The sequence below is a fragment of the Epinephelus moara genome, chromosome 20 (assembly GCF_006386435.1).
Source record: "Epinephelus moara isolate mb chromosome 20, YSFRI_EMoa_1.0, whole genome shotgun sequence".
Classification (NCBI taxonomy): Eukaryota; Metazoa; Chordata; class Actinopteri; order Perciformes; family Serranidae; genus Epinephelus; species Epinephelus moara.
In genome coordinates, this window is record NC_065525.1 from 36,675,110 (window position 1) to 36,696,683 (window position 21,574).

A 21,574-nucleotide genomic window follows, 5' to 3' on the forward strand; every position below is an offset into this window, starting at 1 on the left:
CAAAACGGGGGAAACAAACGTTGACAAAAACGGTTCCATAATTCATATTAAATTCAAAAGATAACAAAAAAACAGCTACAAGTGAGAGGGAATAGTGATAAAGTGGTAAAACTTGGCATTGATCCACAGCCTCAGACGGATGCGCTCAAGCGTGCCGTGCGCACAAGCTCCGTTGGTAGGCGATACTATATTTTCACGTTTTTAACAATGCACTTTAAAAGTTTTGAGCCCTAGTATTGAGTAACATTACAAGTAAACACTCCACCTTAAAAGTTGCCGGCACTCAGCCCAGTGGAAAAAAAATGTTTTTCTCAGACTCCAGCTGCTGTGAGAGGCAGCAAAACAACATTTCATTTTATAGTTACAACTTACGGATATATGTAAAACTCTCCATGGTATCAACAGTGGTTACATGAGCCTCAAAACCAGCCACAACTCAGCCCTGAGCAGAGTGACCGTCCTCTGCTGACCAATCAACAGACTGCAGTGTTCACAGCTCCACCTTTTAGTACCAGATCTGTGTGCTAGGTACCCCAACAGAGGGGGGACCAAACATGGGGACGGTACGGAACGGTTCCATTGGTACCATCCACAACTTTTCACAGTGGAAAACGGGAAAAAAAGCGCACCAAACTGAACTGTACCGTACTGCTCAGTGGAAACAGGGCTTTAGTGGACATGAATTTCACAGTGCAAAAATGGAAATGGTTATACTGCAGCCTGTTTTGCTGCTGCCATCATCAATCTCGCTCAATACTGCACCGATTTTTAAAAAAAACTGTTGTTTCCATTAGTCACACAAAAACATGGGAAAATAGGGTCCAGGTTGAAAAATGCTGAACTCACCCTTTAACATAGTAAAAATATTATAATAGCAAAATATTCTACAGACACATTCTCTGTGTCTACAATAATGATAAGCAAGTCATACTGTGGTTAGACACACTGATGGGGACAAATAACGCACCTACCCTTTACATCAGAGTGTCTGTAACACAACATGTGGCTGACGACATGATTTTATCAATTTAACATGTCATTTGAACAGCCACAAGGTCGAGCCACTGTGAAAGGCAACAACAATTCATAACCTGCTCAACAGTTGGTTACCAAGCAACCACTGGTTAGTGGGTTGGGCCACTTATACAAACTGAGCTGGCCTATTACCATACAGCTCCTTAAAAAGTTAATCTTCAAAAAAATGCTAGTCTCCCTCGTCTCCTTTGTTCCTCAAACAGAGCCGGAGGTCTTTACAGGGCAACGAGGAGAACACAGAGCTTTTTTAGGCCCAAATAATTACAACCACACACTGTGGCTACTCCTGATATTCTCAGAGGCTGAGAGTATAACATACTGCAGCTACAAGGGATAACTGAACAGACAAGTGCCACAGCAGCATATTTTGGGATAGTGGTGAGGCCTTAAAAAAACATAAGCAGCTCATGATATTTCCAGCTTTATAATAAAAGCTCGGGCAATGTTTTCTCTGGCTGTGTACTGGTCATTTAAAATTAGACCTGAGTTACAACTGTGGTCTGTTTCAAGCTGCAGCAATCATCTACTACAAAATTAATAGTCAACAATTTTGATATTTGATTCATTTTATTGAATTAAATTAGTAATTATTTTTAATTACAGACATTTAGTGAGGAAAAATGCTGAAATGTTAACTTGCTGTTTATTTTGCAGCATCTAAAAATATGAGAATTAGCTGCTTTTGTCAATTTTATATCATTGTAAATTAAATCATTATTATTTTAAGACATCGCTTACAGCTATAGGAACTTATGATGGACATATTTGACCATTTTCTGAGACTAAACAATTATTAATCAATCATGAAAGACAGAATCACTGATAATGAAAATAACTAAGTTGAAGCCCAAAAAGCATTTTCCTTCAGAAGCAGCTGGCTTTCAGATGTATTCACACACGTGAACCTGTGTTTCAACGCCTATACACCACAACATAACCTAGCATACTGTGGCACAGCCATCAATCTAGTCAACTGAAATGAGTCACTGAGATATTCTGCAGCCTGTGGCCCAAGGGCAGTGAGAAAGAGGAGCATGTTTTCTCCAGTCGCCAAGTTATAAATAGGATTTTAGTCCCCTTCAAATACAAGAGCTTTCTTTGTTCTTATCAAAAGGCCCGACTTTGCCAAAGTGGGCATGTATGTTCAAAAATGAGACCACACTGACAAGACAGGAGGAAGTACTGAAAGTATTATACCAGATTTTTGGCCCCAAAGGATGTTGGTGCATGATAATAGTAGCTGTTACGGTTTACATTTAACAAGAGGCTGCTGCTGATTAGTTACAAAAGTGCACCTTGAAAAATAATCTTGAATAATCTCATCTGTCCACTGCACAACTCCTCAAAAAGATGTTTCCTTCCTCTATTGTAGAATCAGTGAGTCAGCCAGATAGAACCAAAGAACCAATGAATGCCTCTAATTAGAAGCAGATTGTGTGGGTTTCCTTTGTGCAGCCTCGAGTGGACCCATCTGGGAACCAGTGACAATAAATCCCTGCATGTGAAAAAGGGTAACGTTTTTTTGTGCACAAAACCTTGTCAATCTCCGCAATCTTTTCGGCCCACTAGATGCTTGATGGAGTCCAAGGTTGTCTTAACAAACAGTGAAATCTCTCTTTCTGCATGATAACATATTTTTCCACCCACTTCCTCGAAGAAAGTGCTGTTAAAGCTTTCTCTGGTAGACTTCGCTTCCCTCTGAGAACTGTCAGCGTTATGAGGTCACCAACATGTGGAGGGAAATACCAATAGCTTGATGATATCATTGTAACAAGAAGCAGAAATTCCAGCCCTATCCAGTTTATGGGTTATGCTATGGAGGATTTCCTCTATCAGTCTTTCTGAAAAATTGAAACCTGTTCATGGAGCTTGTGTCTATATGCTGAGGTAGATGGTGTCTACAGTATAACTGTGCTGGATAGTAAAATTCAGTAATACAGATTTAATTTGTTAGCATAACAGCCCCATAACCAATAACTTTCTGCCACTGGCAAGTTGTCAAGGCCTCATGGTGGCTGCGGATGCTTTTATCTACCTTAAAATTCAAAAGCATCTTTAAGGTGGCTTGCAGGAGGTTTACTAGGACTGGGTATCAAACCTTAACTTTCTCAGAATCACCCAAAACGTGTCTGTAGCATAAACTGTATAAAATAATGGACATGGGTACTATAAAGTCACCCATATGTTTGTGGACTTCTGTTTTGAAGCTTTCAGATCAGCATTTCAGCCCTTGCATTGATCTTTTTAAGCCAAAAGTGACCATATGTGGACGAGAGGTTGGAGCTGTGGAGGAGCGAGGGGTGGATCTGACTCACAGTCTGTAGTGAGACCTCACTGACAGCCTGTCACTTACACAGCCTCGCTCTTAGATATGTGTTAAGTTCAGCCTTTTACTGTTGAGTTATATAAAAATAGCCTGACTGTTAACATGTTTATTTCTGCTATTAAGTTCAACATGGGGTCTATGGGGATTGACTCGCTTTTGGAGCCAGCCTCAAGTGGCCATTCAAAGAACTGCAGTTTTTGACACTGCTGCACTAGCTTTATTTTTCAGCCCTGGAGGTTGCTGCTCACTCTGTAGCAAGATGTCAAAAATAGAAAGTTGGCGTTACATGCTTGGTCAGCTTCTTGAGGTTTAATCTTATATTTCTTGACCTAGATAACTTTGTATTTTTAGACTATTTTAAGGCTGTCGATTGATCCATCAAGTATTTTTACGATTAGTCATTCGGTTTATAAAAAGGTCAGAAAATGGTGTTTCCCAAAGCCCACAATAGCATCTTTAAATATCTTGTTTTTCTGCAACCCAAAGATATTCAGTTTACTAGAATAGAGGAGTAAAGAAAACAGGGAAAAAAATTCACATTTAAGAAACTCGATTAATCTATTGTCAAGTTAGTCAGTAAATTCAATAGTTGACCAACGAATGGATAAATTGTTGCAGTTCTCGACTATTTTAGGGCTGCTTGTGATAAGACAAAAATAAATTATACCTATCCAATTTTGAGACGTCTGGCATAATTTATTAAAATGATGAAAGGGGATTTGTTTATATTTATAAAACCAACTGAAAAAGCACTGTTTTTGGTATTTGATACCAAAATCTGGTACAGATCACCGCGAAAATCACACCGTAATCATTTTAATATGTTTATCAATAAAAATGACAACAATGACGTCGAAATTATCATTCCCTCTAATGTTGCAAATCATACAGCAATCGCAATGTCAGTCAAAATAATCGCAACTAGATATAATTCTAAAAATTGTTCAGCCCTACAGTGCAGCACAGTGGATCTTTAATTTGAGAAGTGAGTGACATGCATACAGTAAATCTAATCATGTAATGATGTACAGTATATTAAGTATGCTAATATCTTAGAATGGTATAGATGCAAAGATTTAAGAAAAAGTACTGTGACTGCAGAGGGACCGATACAGTATTGTACAATCCTGGACAAAAATTATTTTAAAATCTCAATTTTAAACATTAAACATTAACATTAAATTTAGACATTAAACACTGGTTTCTGCTGCACAAACGATGTCAGAACCAGACCGTATCATTAAGTGCTCAGTACTCTCAGTTCTTCTCCGGGGCCTTTTTTGTGAGGAGATCCTCAAAGCGGAACTGACCCACGTCTGAGTGCCAGCTCATTTCTTTGAAAAGCAACATTAGTGAAGCTCATCACAGATCGACTTCCTCAGAAACATGCTGTGAGTCTACAAACTCAGCAGTTTTCTGGAACTGACTTGGCATATTATAAAAAGGGGCTTATTCAGTCAGAGTTTCAGTGTAATAGTGTCAGTTCACCAAATCCTCACTCCATGTTGCTCTCGGCTTCGTCTCTGTACAGCCTACATGACCTGTCTGACAAATGAGTTGTGCTAAGCGAGCCACACAAAGGTTGCCCATAATGCTTTCATTAATTCTGCAGGTTTTCCCGAGACAAGCAGTCACTTTTCACTGTGAGTCACATGCAGCTGACAGCACCTGACTGATCCACTGAGAGAGCGGAGGGCTGACTGCTTGATGGTTTCTTTTTACACCTGGGCAAAAGCAATCGTAACACAAACAGCAAAGTCTTGGTGGTTTCACTGACTGCTGCTCAGTGAAACAGAGCTTCTGAGTGTGATGCTATGATGCAGGGAAATCAATGGGACTCTTCTTGGCTCCTATTAACCCTGGGAAACCACTGGCCCTTTAGCGCAATGGCTCTGTGGGAGATGGATTGGGAAATGGGGGAGGAACTGGAATGTACATGGGCCAGGGGCTCGGTCTTTTTGTAGTAAGGATGCAACACTTATTACATGACAGTAATTCACTTAAAATGTCTGAGCAGCAAATGCAGAGCTCTGTTGAAAAAACTGAAATTCTTGAAAAGTAATCACAGTCCAAGAACGGACAGAGCGAGGACTACATTTGTGTGCTCCAACAGGCACGCTAACAATTTGAATTCACAACCACAGCCACCGCTACACAGCTAGTTTGTGGCACAATAACATCTCTGCAAATATAACCACGACGGCTCAAATTGGAAAAGGTTGTTCCAATCACAACACTATCAAGCGGAGCGTGAGTGAGCTCAGGTTGTGGGCAGCATCAAAGTGGCTCCCCTGCACTGCTGCGATCCCCGAGGGAAAGATGTTGATAAGAACCAAGAAACATGGGTGGTGACAAATCAGTATTAAAGAAGATGCTTCACAAAGCCCCTAGGCAAGGGCCAGCGAGCAGCCAGAGATGTGAGACCAGATGTGTGCTGCGTGCAACGACTGAGACATATGAACTGAAAGCACTTGCTGGACTGTTTTGCTCTCTCTACTGTAATGTTGTCTTTAACCAAGGTGAGACCTGAGGGAAAACAAACTAAGCCAACATATCCTGATATGTATTGCCCCGCTGGGCCGGCTGACGAATATTTCCTTGGCCTCAAAAGCCCCATAGGTACAGTACAGCATTTCATCTAATGACCTCTGTGAGCACTGTTGCATATGCAAGCAAACAGTGAGCTTGCTAAATCCTGGGAATTAAAGGGTGTTAAGGTAAAGAGGATCTGACTGAGATGGTGTCAGTTAAATCACATAACACTGGCAAACACTAGCTGCTCTCTGTGTGCATTTTAGTGACCGGTAAATAATAGAATAGCTTCTATATGTTCACACAGTCAAGCCATGATGGACAGTGAAAGGAGGTTGTGTTTATCCAGCCTCAAATTTCTCTGTTTACCTTTTATCCATTAAATTAAGGTTCAAAAGAAAATGCAGCACAGATGTAAAGGAACTCTGACCCTGCCCTCTGGACTACTGGCTGTGTTGTCACAATGGAGTCATAAAACTGGTCTGACTGTTCTCCATCTGAATCTAACAATACACATGCACTGTATAAGGCTCTGACGCTGCACCTCCTTGTACTACTCTGTTCCTAAACTAAGCCATGATGTCAGCAGCACTGCTACACAACGACGCCAGTCAGCAGCCAGCCGCAAACAGTAAGTCCTTCCAAGGAATATGAAAAACAAAACACTTATATGAAACGGTCCCTGACTGTGTCAACACTGGCGAGCTTGTTTGTGAAACCAACTTGCAGTGTGACATCCTAGACGGGCCAAACAGGGATCTTCCATGACACTTATCAAAAACAAAACACATGGCTGAAAAATAGCTCACCTAGGTATTGTTCACTCAATAATGCTCCATTGCTCTGGTATCAAAGTCAAAGCGGGTGGTTATCAGAAATCACAGAAAGCATGTCCTCACTAGTGGTATTTAAATAGCCGAGCTAAGTGTTTTGAGTTTAGTAGTGATATACATCTCAGGTTTCTCACATATAACAGGGCTGAAAGGAAATTCTGAAGCGCTCAAAGCTTTGAAAAATGGGAGCAGCATATCTGGAGGCAATGTCACAGTTATTTAGGGTAATTTGAAGATTTTATGGTGCACAAATGCGGAAATGTGTGTGTGTAGCTTAGATAGATTGACATTTTAACAAAAGATTATATATGGGGGACATACAGTAAAACTTTAATTAAAAACCCAGGCTATTATATGCTTAAATTTATCTGGGGCAGGCCTTTAATTCCTTCGACACAACACTGTTGTTCAGCAAAGATGGGAAATACAAATTATTTCAACCAGTATGAGTATCACTTGTATAAAAACTGGGCTTCAGATAAGGTATCAGATATGAATCATTAATTTGAACTAGCTCAAAGGTAGCACACAACCTGGTTTTATGTATTCGAAGAACTTCTGTAACAAAAATGATGGCAACCAGACCAGGCTTCTAACTGAGAGTGTCAAAATGTGCAGCCACATTGGGCATGTAAAAGGAACTAAGCATTTAAACGGGACGAGGCTTTTAACAGAAGTTTTACGGTATTCTCCATGTTTCCATGGCTGGACAATAATGTGACAGGACTTTACAGCACCACATTAAGTGGGAATTAAAACTACTACTATGTATAACCCTTTAATTGAACGCCTGGTTTGCAGGAAGGCCCAACAGCTGATACAACTTTTAATTTACCCGTACAGTACGAGGAAACTCACTGTTCACGTCCCACAGCAGAGTAGAGGCCCAGTACGGTGGGGGAACGGGCTCAAAAAGGCAAATATGTACAGTGAAATGTAAATTATTGAGAATATAGCATCATATCCACACATGAGGCATGCTGCTGAACACCAGGGTAACGGCTGAGTGAAGCTAACTAGCCGGCTAACCTCTTTGACAGGAGGGAATTTCTTCTTGCACTCCATGGACAGGGACCGCAGGTCCGTCTGCATGTTCTCCAGCAATTTCTTCACCGCTTCGGGACTGCTGGTCGACATCTTTGACGGCGTCTTCGACAGATATCTCACGAAACTTCACACGATAAGGAATGCGGGAGCGCAGTCGCCCCCCACCCATCCACAGCGGGGATATAATCCGTCGCTACTTTATTCGGCTGCCGTGTGAAAGAAAATAAAAACGCCGCGGTCCATTGACACAGTATCCCACTTCTGTGCTTCGAGCGCCCCTGCGCAGGAGAGCAGCGATGACACCGGCATATGTTCTTCTTCTTCACAGCCCGTGGACATTAGCTCCGTGAAACAGCATCGTTCCCCTTTATTTCTGTCTCCTAACGCTGCTCAGTTATCGAAGATATTCGTCAAATTGAGCAGTCTGCCATCAGCGGCCGTCAGCTCCACTTTCCTTCCCACAATGCTTCGCTGGACAGTGACACGTCACTTGGACTTCCGTAAACAGTGACCGATTCAGGGTATTGACTACAGCGACCCCTGCTGGGCGAGCCTGATACAGCCCGACAGCGACAGGCCACGTCTGCAGTACATGTCGACATGCACCGCCCAAAGGCTGGGGAAGAAGCTGCAGCAGGACTTTTACACACAGCTGCTTTTTAAACTGTATTAATTATATAGTGGTGGGATGTAGTATTTATATTCACAAGACAGGCAACTGTCAGCTTTATAGTTTTCTGTCCCAACCAAACTCCACTCTGTTTTGCTCTTTAATAAATTTGCACATTGCGAATTTGCACATCTTTTTCACCCACCGCATTCTTAAAACTAAAACTGAAAATTTGAACATTTCTTTAATGTATACACAGATCCTACATTATCCTATGGATACATTTTTGTATTTTATTATTTGTAATTGAGTATATTTATTGATTTATTCATCTGGTGTAGCAATTTTATTTTATCTTTTATTTATCAATTATTATTTTTAATTTTTACATTCTATTTGTTCTCTTTAATCGTATTCTATTTAATGTCCTTTGATTTTGTCTTGTGCTGCTGTGATACTTGAATTTCCCCACTAAGGGATCAATAAAGTATATCTTATCTTATCTTACTGTTTATTACATTATACTTTTTATTTTCTTTGTATTGTAGAGATATTAGTGTGATATGTGTATTACTGTCTTTTTACTGCTCCCCTGCAAAGCCTTTATCCCCCAGTTTGGGATCAGCAAAGTACATCTATCTGTCAGTGTATGTATGTATGTATTCTATCTGTATCCCAAAACACATAAATTATTTATAAAATAGAAGGATTTTTTTGAAGATATTTTTTGGGGCTTTTTATCCTTTAATGTATAGAACAGACAAGTGTGAAGGGGGGAGAGAGAGAGAGGGAGTGACATGCAGCAAAGGGCCACAGGCTGGAGTCGAGCTCAGGCTGCTGCGGCAGCAGCCTTGTACATGGGGTGCCCGCTCTACCACTAAGCCACCGACGCCCCAAGGATTTTTTTAAGGTTAAGCGGCCCAATAATATATAAAGTAGCCTGGTTAAAATTTAACTTAAGCAGCTACAACACTGAAATGCTGCTTATATGTTTTGCATCAGTATATTAAACCATCCATCCACTTATCTCTCACGGGGGCAGCAGGCCAAGCAAAGCACCTCTCATCCTGACCACTTCACACTCAGCTGCAAACCGCCCCAGTGCATGCTGGAGATCACAGAGTGATGACGCCAACAGAACCACATCATCTGCAAAAAGTAGAGATCCAGTTCTGAGGTTCCCAAACCAGACCCCTTCCACCACCCTGCTGTGCCTCGAGATCCTAGCCATGGATATCTCAAAGAGGATCAGTAAAAAGGGACAACCCTGGCCAAGTATGTGGACGCAGCTCTAACTTTGGTCATACAGGGACTGGATGGCTCGTCTCAATGACCCAGTACCCCATAATCCAGCAGTGCCCCCCACGAGACTCCCCCAAGTCCATATTAATTCAGTAATAAAATATGTACTAATATAACACTGACAGTTGCCATTCTTCTGCATCATGACTACTCTTACTTTTGATAGCTTAAGTATAGTTGTTGATGGGGTACGTCTGTGCTTTTTATTAAATAAAACACTGTGTTCTAGCTCCTTTTACTCAGGTAAATGATCTATTAACTATACAACTGATATTCAAAATTCAAAAATTAGTTGAGATACTAGGATCCAGAGAATATTAAATATTGAAAACATATTATTCAGACTGTGGCTTCATAAATTATTTAGGTTTCACTGAATTTGAAATATTTTCATATTTATATAATATTTCCTAAACATTTTTCAGTTGCCAATTTACCAGGTACCCTTACAGGTATTTGTTTTAAGTGAAATCATTAGGTAGAAGGCTTGCTGTAAGCACTGAGATGCATTAAACTAAGGTAGGAGCAACAGTCAGCATGGATATTGTTTGTGAGTCTGAAAAAAACGATATGTGCAGATATAAACAGGAGCATCCATTCCCTGAGGCTGCACAGTGACAACCAGAAGGAGCCCACATACTACCTGCCTATGCACAGAGGCAGGTCTCCATTGTGCCATAACAGTAAAAAGACTGTACCAACTTTCTGGTTCTTTTTTTGTCCTGGCTCCGAATTCTGTTCTTTCTTTTTCATCCAACATTTATCAAAAGAAAATGTGTTAATCATTCCTTTTTCTTAGTAAGCTTAAAACAGCCATGAAACAAGTCAGTCTTTCAATAGTATTCAACTCGTAGGAGCTGCTCATCTCACAAGAAACCCTCCGCCCATTGTTTTCTGTTCTTTTTAGGCTGCTGGAGTTTTGTGTTGTCTTGCTGAAACAGCTCTTATCCTGAGGGAGCTGCAGAACAAACTTCCACACCTCCTTAAATCCTTTTGAATTGTGATGAAAGGGAAAACAACAAACAAAAGAAAGAGCAGCAACAAGAGAGTGGCAGTGCTTTTGTAGGTGAAGTAGAGTTTCTTTCAGATTAGTTGGCTGAATGAAGTACAATGACGCAAAATTTCTGATTAGAGCATGGTTGATCTGTGGGTTCTGAATCCTGGCGTTACCTTTAAATCAAATTACGCACACATTCATGAACTTTACTTTTCTGATTGTAGCACTTTAGAATTATGAACTTGAAACAGTTTGACACGTTAAATCATCAATTCTCAGATGCTCAGAGCTGCACTGCAACCAAAACCTCTCAACTCTGGTCATAACACTTCACTTAATGTCAAATTGAGATGTTAACTTTCTTGTGCACCACACTCTGACTCTTGTCAGAACATTCAAAGAGAATACATCAAGCATGTCTGGAGATTTCACTTTGAGATGTGAGGAAATGACAGCATAAAGCTGATTTGTGTAAGTCACTCTATTCCCCCAGCGTCACCGACTATAAATAACCTCTCCTCTTGTACAAGACATTCAGATTTTTTTGTATGTGTTTGTTGGTAAACAGTTGTTTTTCTTTATTCCAGAATCCTGCTGATGTGAAATGACATCAAAACCAGCCTGCTGATATGAAAGTGTAAGGGACAGGGAAGTGGATTACCCATAAAAGTGCAGCCTGTGGATTTTTATATAAAAAGAACTTTATGCATTCCACAGATGGGAAATGACATGAACTTGAAGCTGAAATTAAAGTGACAGATGTCTTTAAACGTTTAAAAGCTATGATTTATTTTAACATGACACTGCTTCATCCAGTGTTTTTACAGGTTTAAGTCACCTGGCCTGTTTGCTTTGGAGAGGAGGAGACCTCTGTGGATAATTCAGCTCCTGGTAAAAACCACCTGAACATCGAACACTGAAGGAAATCTAACCAGGAGAAGTCTCAGCAGGTTGCAATTCACAATCCTCACCACTTCATGTTACTACACACTGTTTCTTTAAGTTTATTTATAACTGGTGTGATGGACTTTTTAAAGATTATATCTATATGATTCACACATTGTGTGGACTTCTGTGAAACAGCATGAGAAATCTATTAAAGTTGCACAGTAGGTGACATTTTGTGAGTTAGATTATTTATTTGTTTATTTAATAGGGACATTGCACAGCTACTTAGCTAAACCTACATCATCTGTAGTCCCTGGGCAGGAAACAGAGAATAATTTCTCTGCTAAAAGACAATATTATATAAAAAAACACAACTACAAAATAGAACATGACACAACGGCATCAGCAATAACAATAGCAAGACAACACAACACTAAATCATTGCAACAAAAACAACAGCAATATCAGTACAACTACAAGATATAACAAGATTTCATAATTTAAGATCAAGTGTTTGAGTTCATGTGTGATGGGTACATGATTGGGTCGATTTTTACGGAAGCGTAATGCATTCACTTGACAAATAAAAAAAGCCCTGTCTTTCTGAGTAATTTTTTCTGTTTTTCTGAGTAATTTTTTCTGTTTTTCGGAGTAATTTTTTCCCTGTTTTTCTGAGTAATATGCAGTCAAAAACATAGCTTTATCATTATCATACCCTGTGTGTAACTAATTACGTGCCTTACCCTTATTGATCCCGTAGCTGAAATTGTCTAGGAGCAGGAGCACAGATGCAAAATACATCCATGAGCAGGAGTCACCATGGATGCAGGGGTCACTTGCAGGTGCCAGGTGGGAGCTTCTCGCGAGATTTTTAAGTATCTTGTCTCCTCGTTCAGGAAAAAAAATTATCACGAAAAACAGAAAAAAATTACCACGAAAAACAGGAAAAAAAATACTCAGAAAAACAGAAAATATTACTCAGAAAAACAGAAAAAAAATACACCAAAAAACTGAAGAATAAATAAGTTACTCAGAAAAACAGAAAACATTACTAAGAAAAACAGGGCTTTTTTTATTTGTCAAGTGAATGCAATACGCTTCCATAGATTTTAGCCATGATTTCATCTTAAATTTAAAACCAACAAAGCTGTTGCTGTCTTATCTCACTTGGGACTGATTTCCACTATAGTTTGTAGCTCTATCAGAGAAGACTGATCGACCAAACTCAGTAGATCTGTGCTGTTCGGCACAGTTGCAAAACTCTCTCAACACTCTGTTGGTCGTCCTAGATGTCCTCTCATTGTCTGAGCGCAGGGGTATGAACTCTTTTAAAGGAGGAGCAGCCAGATCATTAATCACTTTGTACACTAGACTAGCATCAGCAAGACACACAATGCTGTCAAAGGTCAGTAGATAATGTTTTTGAATGATGAAATACAATAAATTATATAGTATGCGACTAATGAACAGCAAACCACTGTTTTTACTTCCAGTCTAGACATATGGGCCTTACACATTGTGTATACTACATTGAATTCTCTGTATTACAATGTGTTACATGTTCTGTATTCTTTACCATAATCACTGCCAATATGTTATAGTGGAATTATGGAATGTCCACTAAACTAACTTGGCTCAACACGTACCACATCTTCAAGTCGAGTATGAGGTGTTAATCAATTACATCTCAACTGTCCTTAATATTAAAATATATTCATTTTACTTTGTCGTACATGTTGCAGTTTAGTAATGTGTTCCTTTAAATGCAAAATGATGTAATGCAAAACATTTTTGAAGACAGCACATTATCTTGTGTACACCATAACATCATAAATTATCTGATAGCAAAATAGATTTTATTCTAAATGAGGATTACATTACTGAAATTTATAATATTTCTTTGTTGATCATCAAAATTGACCCAAAAATTAATTTAATATCATTCATGCATTGAATAATGAACACAGTGGTTTTTGGTGGTGCAGTGGTTAGCAATGTTGCCTCACAGCAAGAGGGTTACTGGTTCGAACCCCAGGGTGGGGGAGCCCTTCTGTGTGGAGTTTGCATGTTCTCCCCATGTCAGCGTGGGTTTTCTCCAGGTACTCCGGCTTCCTCCCACAGTCCCAAGACATGCAGGTTAACTGCTGACTCTAAATTGACTGTAGGTGTGAATGAGAGTGGTTGTCTGTCTCTACGTGTCAGCCTAGCGACCTGTCCAGGGTGTGTCCCACCTCTCGTCCGGTGTCAGCTGCAGCCCCTCCTGTGACCCCCAACAGGATTAACAAAAATGGAAAATGAATGAATGAGTAATGAACAGCACATCCCACAAAATATAAAGACATCTTTCAAGAAAAAAGTGTTTTAAATCAAAGTATTTTTTATTCAGTCATAAAAAATATTTTTAGCATATAAAAGTTATATATGTAAAAGTTTTCACTATCAGCAATCAATGATCATAAACTCATTCCAACATCTAAAGAGTTCATTATTATACAGCAGAAAGACAGATGACAAGAGAGATTTGGAATGAAACCCTTCACCCAGCCTGCCCTCTTCAGATTATCTAAGTGGCACAACTGTCTCCTCCAGGCACTTAAAATTTCCACTTCATAACATTCAATGCATTAGAGATAAGGCAGAACAGACTAAATTAAAATCATGTCAATAATCAGAAGACTGCAAAAGAGCACATAACGACATCGCAATGCTTAATTGTGTTGTGGTCAGTTCAGCTACATATAATTCTCAAGCATTCATTATTAGTATGTTTTTTTAAACACACACAGCTTCGATTCATGTGACGCCTCTTGTGCTCCATCCGCAGCATATTTACTGTTAGAGTCTATAAAGTAACCGGAATGTCGTGTCAGAAAAACTGAACATTAGAGATGTCCATAACAGAAAAAAATGCTTCCTTAGAAAGCAGACACCATCAAATGTGAAATCTCAGCCACTGTGTGACAACAATGGCCACATTTTTTTCAAGTGTACATATGACTGCCACTGGTAAATAGAATGATAACCAACTGGTGAAAGGAATGCTGTTGCCATCATACAGAGGGCAGTGTACAAAGCTCCAGCAGCAGATCAGCAGTTACAGGTCAGGTGACGCCTAAAGTCCGTGCCTGTTTCGCCACCTTGTCTGGTGAGGTATTGCAGAGAGAATTGGGATGGGGCCAGACAGAGTGTCAAAGCTGAGGAGTGACCTTCGACCTCTACGAGGCTCTGATTCCAACCCTCAAGTCTCTAGCAATGAGACTCCTTTTCATCAACAGGGAAGTAGCCGTCCTTAGTGGGAGGGGATTTCTGATGGTGGCTGTCGCCGTCTGCTGCGAAGATGGCCAGCAGCTTCTCCTGTTCTTGTTTCGTCTTCGGTAACTCATCAGAAGGAGTGGTCAAGAGAACGAAGCGCTGTGAATGAAAAAGGTATTTGAGAAACAGATGTCTCTTCTTTTTCAAACAGAAGATTAATATACAGGAACCAGCACCAGTGGAAGTTATTTAATTAAGACTTAAATCAGTAACATAATCTGAGAGATTAGTCAAGATCATTACTGCAAAACATGCAGACAAGCAGAAAAATAGAGTTCACTGTACATCCAATCAATCAACCTGGTTTCACTCCCAACTCATATTGATATGTTTATAGTTAAAAATACAACAGAACATATAATTAAACCATTTACATATGTATGCAATCAATCATTAAAAACAGGCACATTCCCTGATGCAATGAAGATTGCTAAAGTAATCCCAATTTATAAAAATGGAGAGAGACAAGCATTTTCAAATTATAGACCAATTTCACTACTTCCCCTATTTTCAAAAATATTAGAAAAAGTATTTGCAAACAGAGTGGAAAGCTTTACTGACAAACATAACCTGTTAAGTATTCATCAGTATGGTTTTAGAACAAATTGCTCCACTTCAGTGGCAGTTATGAAATTAGACATATCCACTGCAATGGACAATAGAGAGCATACAATAGGGATTTTCATAGATTTGAAGAAGACATTCGATACAATAGATAATAATATATTGCTACATAAACTTGAAAGATATGGGTTCAGAGGAATTGCACACGCTTGGCTAAAAAATTATCTGGACAATAGATGCCAGTATATGCAAATAAGTGATGTGAGGTCCAATATGCTTAAAATAACTTAAGGGGTGCCGCAGGGTTCAATATTGGGGCCCAAGTTGTTCATTCTATATATTAATGACATTTGTAGTGTGACTAACGAGTTCAATTATGTATTATTTGCTGATGATACAACCTTATATTGCTCAGGGGAAAACTTAGAATTACTTCTCAGCAAGGCAGAAAAGGGGCTACAGAGATTAAAAAATTGGTTTGACCTTAATAAGCTTTCCTTGAACATAGATAAAACTAAATTGTCTTCTCCAAACGGCAAATTAAAATTCAATTAATTAATGATATTGAATTAAAAAGAGTTTATGAAAATAAATTTCTTGGTGTGATTATTGATTATAAACTCACCTGGAAATCACACATAAGCAATGTTAAAAACAAAATATCTAAAACAAAAACAATACTACATAGATACAAATATATATTACATAAACATACTCTATACATATTGTATTGTTCTCTTTTTCTGCCTTACATATTATATTGTGTTGAAGTATGGGGCAATACGTATATAACCAATATAAAACCCATGTTACAAAAAAAAGTTATTAGAATAATCAATCATGCTGCATATAAAGACTCAACAAATCCACTTTTTATTAAACTGCAAATACTAAAATTTTATGATTTAGTTGAATTGAACACAATAAAGTTTATATATAAAGTTTAAAATACCCTTGTTCCAAACACTACACAGACTCTTTTTGAAGGTAGAGATAGACACTATGAGCTCAGAGGAACTGAGATGTTTAGAAAACCAACAGTCAGAACAAACACTAAAATAAACTGTATTTCTGTTAAAGGAGTACGTCTGTGGAATAGTTCCACTGATGAATTAAAACTTAGCACTTCTTTATTACAATTAAAAACATTATATAAAAAGTCAGCAATTCAAAGATACATGACAGAGATCTGATTTGGCTTCATTTTTTGTTTTGTGGTTTTAAATTGTTCTTATTTCTCAGTTATCAGCCTTTTGTTGGCTGCATTGTGAGCTGTTTTTGTTGTTGTTTTTTTGAGTATGTGTGCGTGTGTGTAAAGAGGGTGGGCTAAATAAGCTTTTGCTTCAGCCTACACCTTTTCAGTCAATATGTACATATTAGTGTGAACGAATTATGTATATTTTGAGATGTAAGACTGGAATAAATTCATTCATTCATTCATTTATTGAATACCAGTGCTTGGTCAGTGGCCCTCAGACACAATTGAGCAGTGGTATGAGACCCACCAGGGAACAACTGTAGTATAAAGAGCAAGAAAGTCTGTATAGGCTGAGTGGGTGGGTCAAAAAAACTCTGGACTTTCACCTGGGAGCCTACTGTTCATGTCATGTCAATTGAGTTATTTTAATAACAACATAGTGTGCTAGTATGTGTAGCATACATTATGTTACATAATGTTGTTAGGAAACACACTTATTTTTAGCCAAACCATGATTTTTTTTCTAAACCTAACCCCTTAGTTTTGTTGCCTAAACCTAAGGAAGTAAACCTGACAACAAAATGTTTTATCTTTATTTTATGTTTATTTTCCAAAAGCGGTTGGATGCATTTAATGAGCAGAAAATTTACATTTCCTGTGAATAAAAAAGTTTATTTTTAAAGGACAAAAGGCAGGTAACATGCATACATTGACACACCACCCCTGTCACTCCCTGTGCATCCAAAGCTGACGCAGGAGGGGTACCTAGTGTGTCAGGATGCTGAGGACCTCTGGCCAAGTGTCAATATTTGACGATTTGGGAGTGAGAATGTGAGAATGCAAGCCCAGTATTCACCCTTTTTTAGCTCTGTTTTGGGCACCACCAACTACCAAGGGAAATATCTGTCTCTTTAGCTGCTAAGTGCTCTACTATGTTCAGCTAGTTGCTAACTCCGTCTGCCATTTGGTGCTGGACAGTAGTGTGCAGCGGGTTTATCAGAGCTTTCAAAACAAGGTCAATGAGAGCGGTGAGACAGAACCCAACAGTAGAGTTGTGAAGCGAAAACAATGAGCTGAAAGATGCTTAAACGCCCCACAGTAGAGCCGAGTACAGTCGGGTGATAATTCTCTGTGGTTTTGCAACTAAGAGTGACCCCTTTCACATACACATAATCACGTGACCCACTGCTAATATACAAATGTGCAGCTTTATCACAATTCATTCCCCAACTATGTATAATCATGTGGGCTGCTTTCTTTCCTTGGTTCACTCTTCTGAAATGACAAAAGCAGAGCCAGTTAATCCTTTGCATCTAAAGGCGAAACTTACTTCTCTCAGTGTTCCAGGGGTGGAGTAAAGCTTCAGTGCTATCCAGACAGGGATACACAGCATGGAGGACAGGGCCAGGAGCCAGCCTATCCCATGGCCCCACCATGGGTATACATATTCATTGTTGTACTTCAGAGGTGAGTACTTGATCAAGGCGAAGGCAAATGTTCCCTGAGACAGTGACAGATAGATATTTAATGTTACTGTATGCATGGCTGTTTGCCATAACGGATATTCAAAATACCAGTTAATACTTTAAGTAAATAGTTGATCATAATCCTTAACTTTAACCTATATTTCCTCTTTTAAAGGTATAGATAAAGAAGCTTTCCTTGACCATTTGTGGTTTGCAAATTAAAATGCATTTTCACAGTCAGCCAGCAGAGGCTGCTCTTGTCTCAGGAGAGCCGAGTGAAAGCATGCATATATAAAAAAAAAAAATTAAAAAAAATGAATGTGAAACTCACAAAGCATGTAGCAGGGGTGAAGAAAAGCCAGCAGTATTTGATGACAGGGCTGGGGCGATAGCCAATCATGTCCTCTATGTTGTCATAGAAACGGTCGGCACCTGTAATTAGGGAGAGATGGGTGAAACGCAGCGTAGACTTACATCTGAATCAAACAGTCATCTGTATCAAGACTGAAAGGAAAAGGAAACAACGTTATTGATATTCCAGATTGACAGAAAGCGCTGCTTAGCAACTATAACACCTGCTTTAATACAGTCGGCTACTTCATTGTGATTTTACTAAATGCTCTAATTTTTTTTACCAAATAAACTGACTGAAATAACACTCAAAACAAAAAGTTCATTCTCACAGATTGGCTGAATGTAGTAGGCATTGTGGACTGCTATGAATAGCGCCCAGTGAGAATAAAGCCTTTGTCTCTTAAATACCCTCCTTCATGAATGGCCTGCCCAACACACTCACCATAAATCCAGGCAATGCAAACAGTCTCAAAAATAGCCACAAAGAGCAGGCACATCCCACTGGCTGCGTAGTAGTCAAAGAGTTGGAAGACGTACATGCCGCCCTGTGGAGAAGGACATGGGTTATGAACTAAAAGGTATAACTAGCAAAAGAAAACCTACATGCTGTCCGATAATAAGAAACTCCGCTTATTACAAAACCGTTTAACAGTTTTCTTTTTAAAGATATTTTTGGGCCTTTTTGCCTTTATTTGATAGGACACTCAAAGCGTGAAAGGGGGACAGAGAGGGGGAATGACATGCAGCAAAGGGCCAAGGGTTGGAATCAAACCAACCAATTGTAAAGGCTTCATGAAGCAGGGTCACTGAGACCAACCTCTGTCAGCATGATGAGCCCCAGGAGGAAGGACACTACGGCCACTGCCAGGATGAAGAGCTCCCTGCGGTTTTTACGTCGGAAGGTGGAGGGATACATGTCCACCATGGCTGTCACAAGGCTCTCCACACACACAAACTGGTGAAGAAAGAAACAAAAAGTGTGACATTTGTACATATGCGTGTATCTATAAGCCTCTTTTTTTTGCTGCTGAGTCATCCAAAAACTACCAAGCATTTTTAATGTTGAAATTCTCTGTTTGTGTGGTGCGTATATTGATCTCACCTGACTGTCCAGACCCAGGAAGACAATCATAATGAAGAAGCAGCAGGCCCACAGAGGGGAGAAAGGCATCATGGACACAGCACGAGGATAGGCGATGAAGGCCAAACCTGGACCTGTAGACAGATATTAAATGTCATTATCATTAAAAACACATACACATTCTCATAGTATCATATCAATAGCATTAAACCTTTAAAATAATCCAACCAAAGTTAACACATGTAAATAGAAGAACATATCTCCACTGGACTCCCTGAGGAGAGTATAACTGAAGTGATGATTTTCATAATAAACAGTAAAAGAAAAACCAACCAGATTCAGCCACTTCTGAGATGGGCACGTTCTGCTCGTAGGACATGAAGCCCAGGATGGAGAAGATGGCAAAACCTGCGATAAAACTGGTTCCACTGTTCAGGAAACAGAGCGACAGGCAATCCCTGGAAATAACACAGAGAGACATATAAAGATTAGGGACTGCATGTCTTGATGGGTTTACAATGGTATCCGACATTGTCTGGACGAGAGATTTTATTCCCTTTATATAACGATAAAATGTCAGCTATCATGGTATCGTGTTAAATTTTACTGATAGTTAAAACAGATAGAGATGTAGTGTTCATAGTCGATCATAATGCCAATTGACCTATGGCTAAGTCCCGCCCTCAAACGCGATGAGCCAATCACAGTGCATATAACCATTCCCATACACTCGGACATTCTCTGCCTGGACGTTCATTGAAATGCATTACAGAAAGTCAGTTTTGTTCGGTTTTATTAACTTTTTCAGAGATTTGAAGTTTAAAAATGGTCAAACGGTGTGCATGGGGTACATGCAACTCCGACACAAGGTATCCTGAGAGGCTGGGTGACGAGGTGTATTTTTTACACTTTAAACCACATCTCAACTGAGAAAAGTGTCCCCTTTGGATGAAGTTGTGTGGTAACGTTAGACCACAACATCAACTCAACGTGATTAACAAGGATGTCCACCTCTGTTTTAAGGTAAGTCAACATTGTGTTTGAGGCAACATATTGTCACTTTGCTGGACAGAAATATAAAGTTATCTTTAAAGCTGCCCTGTGGAGTTTTGCCTATTTGCGCCATCTGCTGTGTTTTTCCGAGTACTGCAACAATAACAGTCAGTGTGCGCCGTTCGATGACATCGGCAATACGAGTGAACAAATATACAGACAGCTCGGCGGCAAAGCAGTGCGCTCTTGCGCCGCGGTAGCACATACACAATGAATGGGTTGGTCGGCGGAGGTCTGCGCTTTGCGCGCTCTGTGTGAAACGGGCTTTACTCTGGTTTGATTTCTGTGTTTGTCACTCTCTCATTTTGCCTTTTTTCCTTCTTCTGAACGTTGCGGAGGTTGGGGAGGACCAGCGGGACCAGCTCCAGAAGCTTCAGAAGCTTTCCTGGGCCGTTTCTTTGGGTTTTCAGACATCTTTCAGTAGCTCCTCTGTTAGCTTCGTCGTCTCCGACATTTCCAACTGCGCATGTGCTCTTTGAACTCTATGTCAAATGCGCCATTTCCTGTGCGACAGCGCGGGAATGTCGCTCAGGCAATAGCGCTTCTAAGCAAACCAGAGACTGTTGTGTGGTGGAGATGCGTTCAATGATCATCCCAGTAACTCGTTTGGCAGTGGCTGTAATGTAATGGACAAATATGTAAAAACTCCACAGGGCAGCTTTAACATCTCTAGCTAATGTTAGCTAAAGTTGGGTCCATGTCATTGGTTTGACAGCCCATTGGTTCAACATCCCATTAGTCCGACTGTCCGCGGTGCTGAACGGCTCGCTGCGGGCGTATGCTTATGTGTTTGTCACTTTTTTTTTCATTTTAACCCACACCATGATCTTTTCCTGACCCTAACCAAGTGGTTTTTGTGCCTAAACCTAACCAGACCTTAACCACAGGGCATCATGATGATTTTGGAACGGACTTCGGAACAATGAGTTTAATATGGTCGGAACAATGGGCTGTCGAACCAATGGGCAGTTCCCGC

At 39.8% G+C, this 21,574-nt stretch overlaps 2 protein-coding genes across 3 annotated transcripts in view; both read right to left on the reverse strand.

Moving 5' to 3' along the window:
- Positions 1 to 8,254, reverse strand: part of mon2 (MON2 homolog, regulator of endosome-to-Golgi trafficking) — a 58,452-nt gene extending 50,198 nt beyond the window's left edge. For both annotated transcript variants that reach the window (XM_050073418.1, XM_050073417.1), the window contains exon 1: positions 7,756 to 8,254. In XM_050073418.1, coding sequence (XP_049929375.1) covers positions 7,756 to 7,863 — 108 coding nt within the window. In that variant the 5' untranslated portion in view covers positions 7,864 to 8,254. The remainder of the gene's footprint in view (positions 1 to 7,755) is intronic.
- Positions 8,255 to 13,926: 5,672 nt separating this feature from the next.
- slc6a13 (solute carrier family 6 member 13) overlaps positions 13,927 to 21,574 on the reverse strand; it is a 22,992-nt gene continuing 15,344 nt past the window's right edge. Inside the window, exons 9-15 of the mRNA XM_050073423.1 lie at positions 19,879 to 20,003; positions 19,567 to 19,679; positions 19,282 to 19,419; positions 18,907 to 19,009; positions 18,442 to 18,542; positions 17,975 to 18,145; positions 13,927 to 14,981 (exon numbers count right to left, since the gene is read on the reverse strand). Of these exons, the coding sequence (XP_049929380.1) occupies positions 14,817 to 14,981; positions 17,975 to 18,145; positions 18,442 to 18,542; positions 18,907 to 19,009; positions 19,282 to 19,419; positions 19,567 to 19,679; positions 19,879 to 20,003 (916 nt within the window). The 3' untranslated portion in view covers positions 13,927 to 14,816. The remainder of the gene's footprint in view (positions 14,982 to 17,974; positions 18,146 to 18,441; positions 18,543 to 18,906; positions 19,010 to 19,281; positions 19,420 to 19,566; positions 19,680 to 19,878; positions 20,004 to 21,574) is intronic.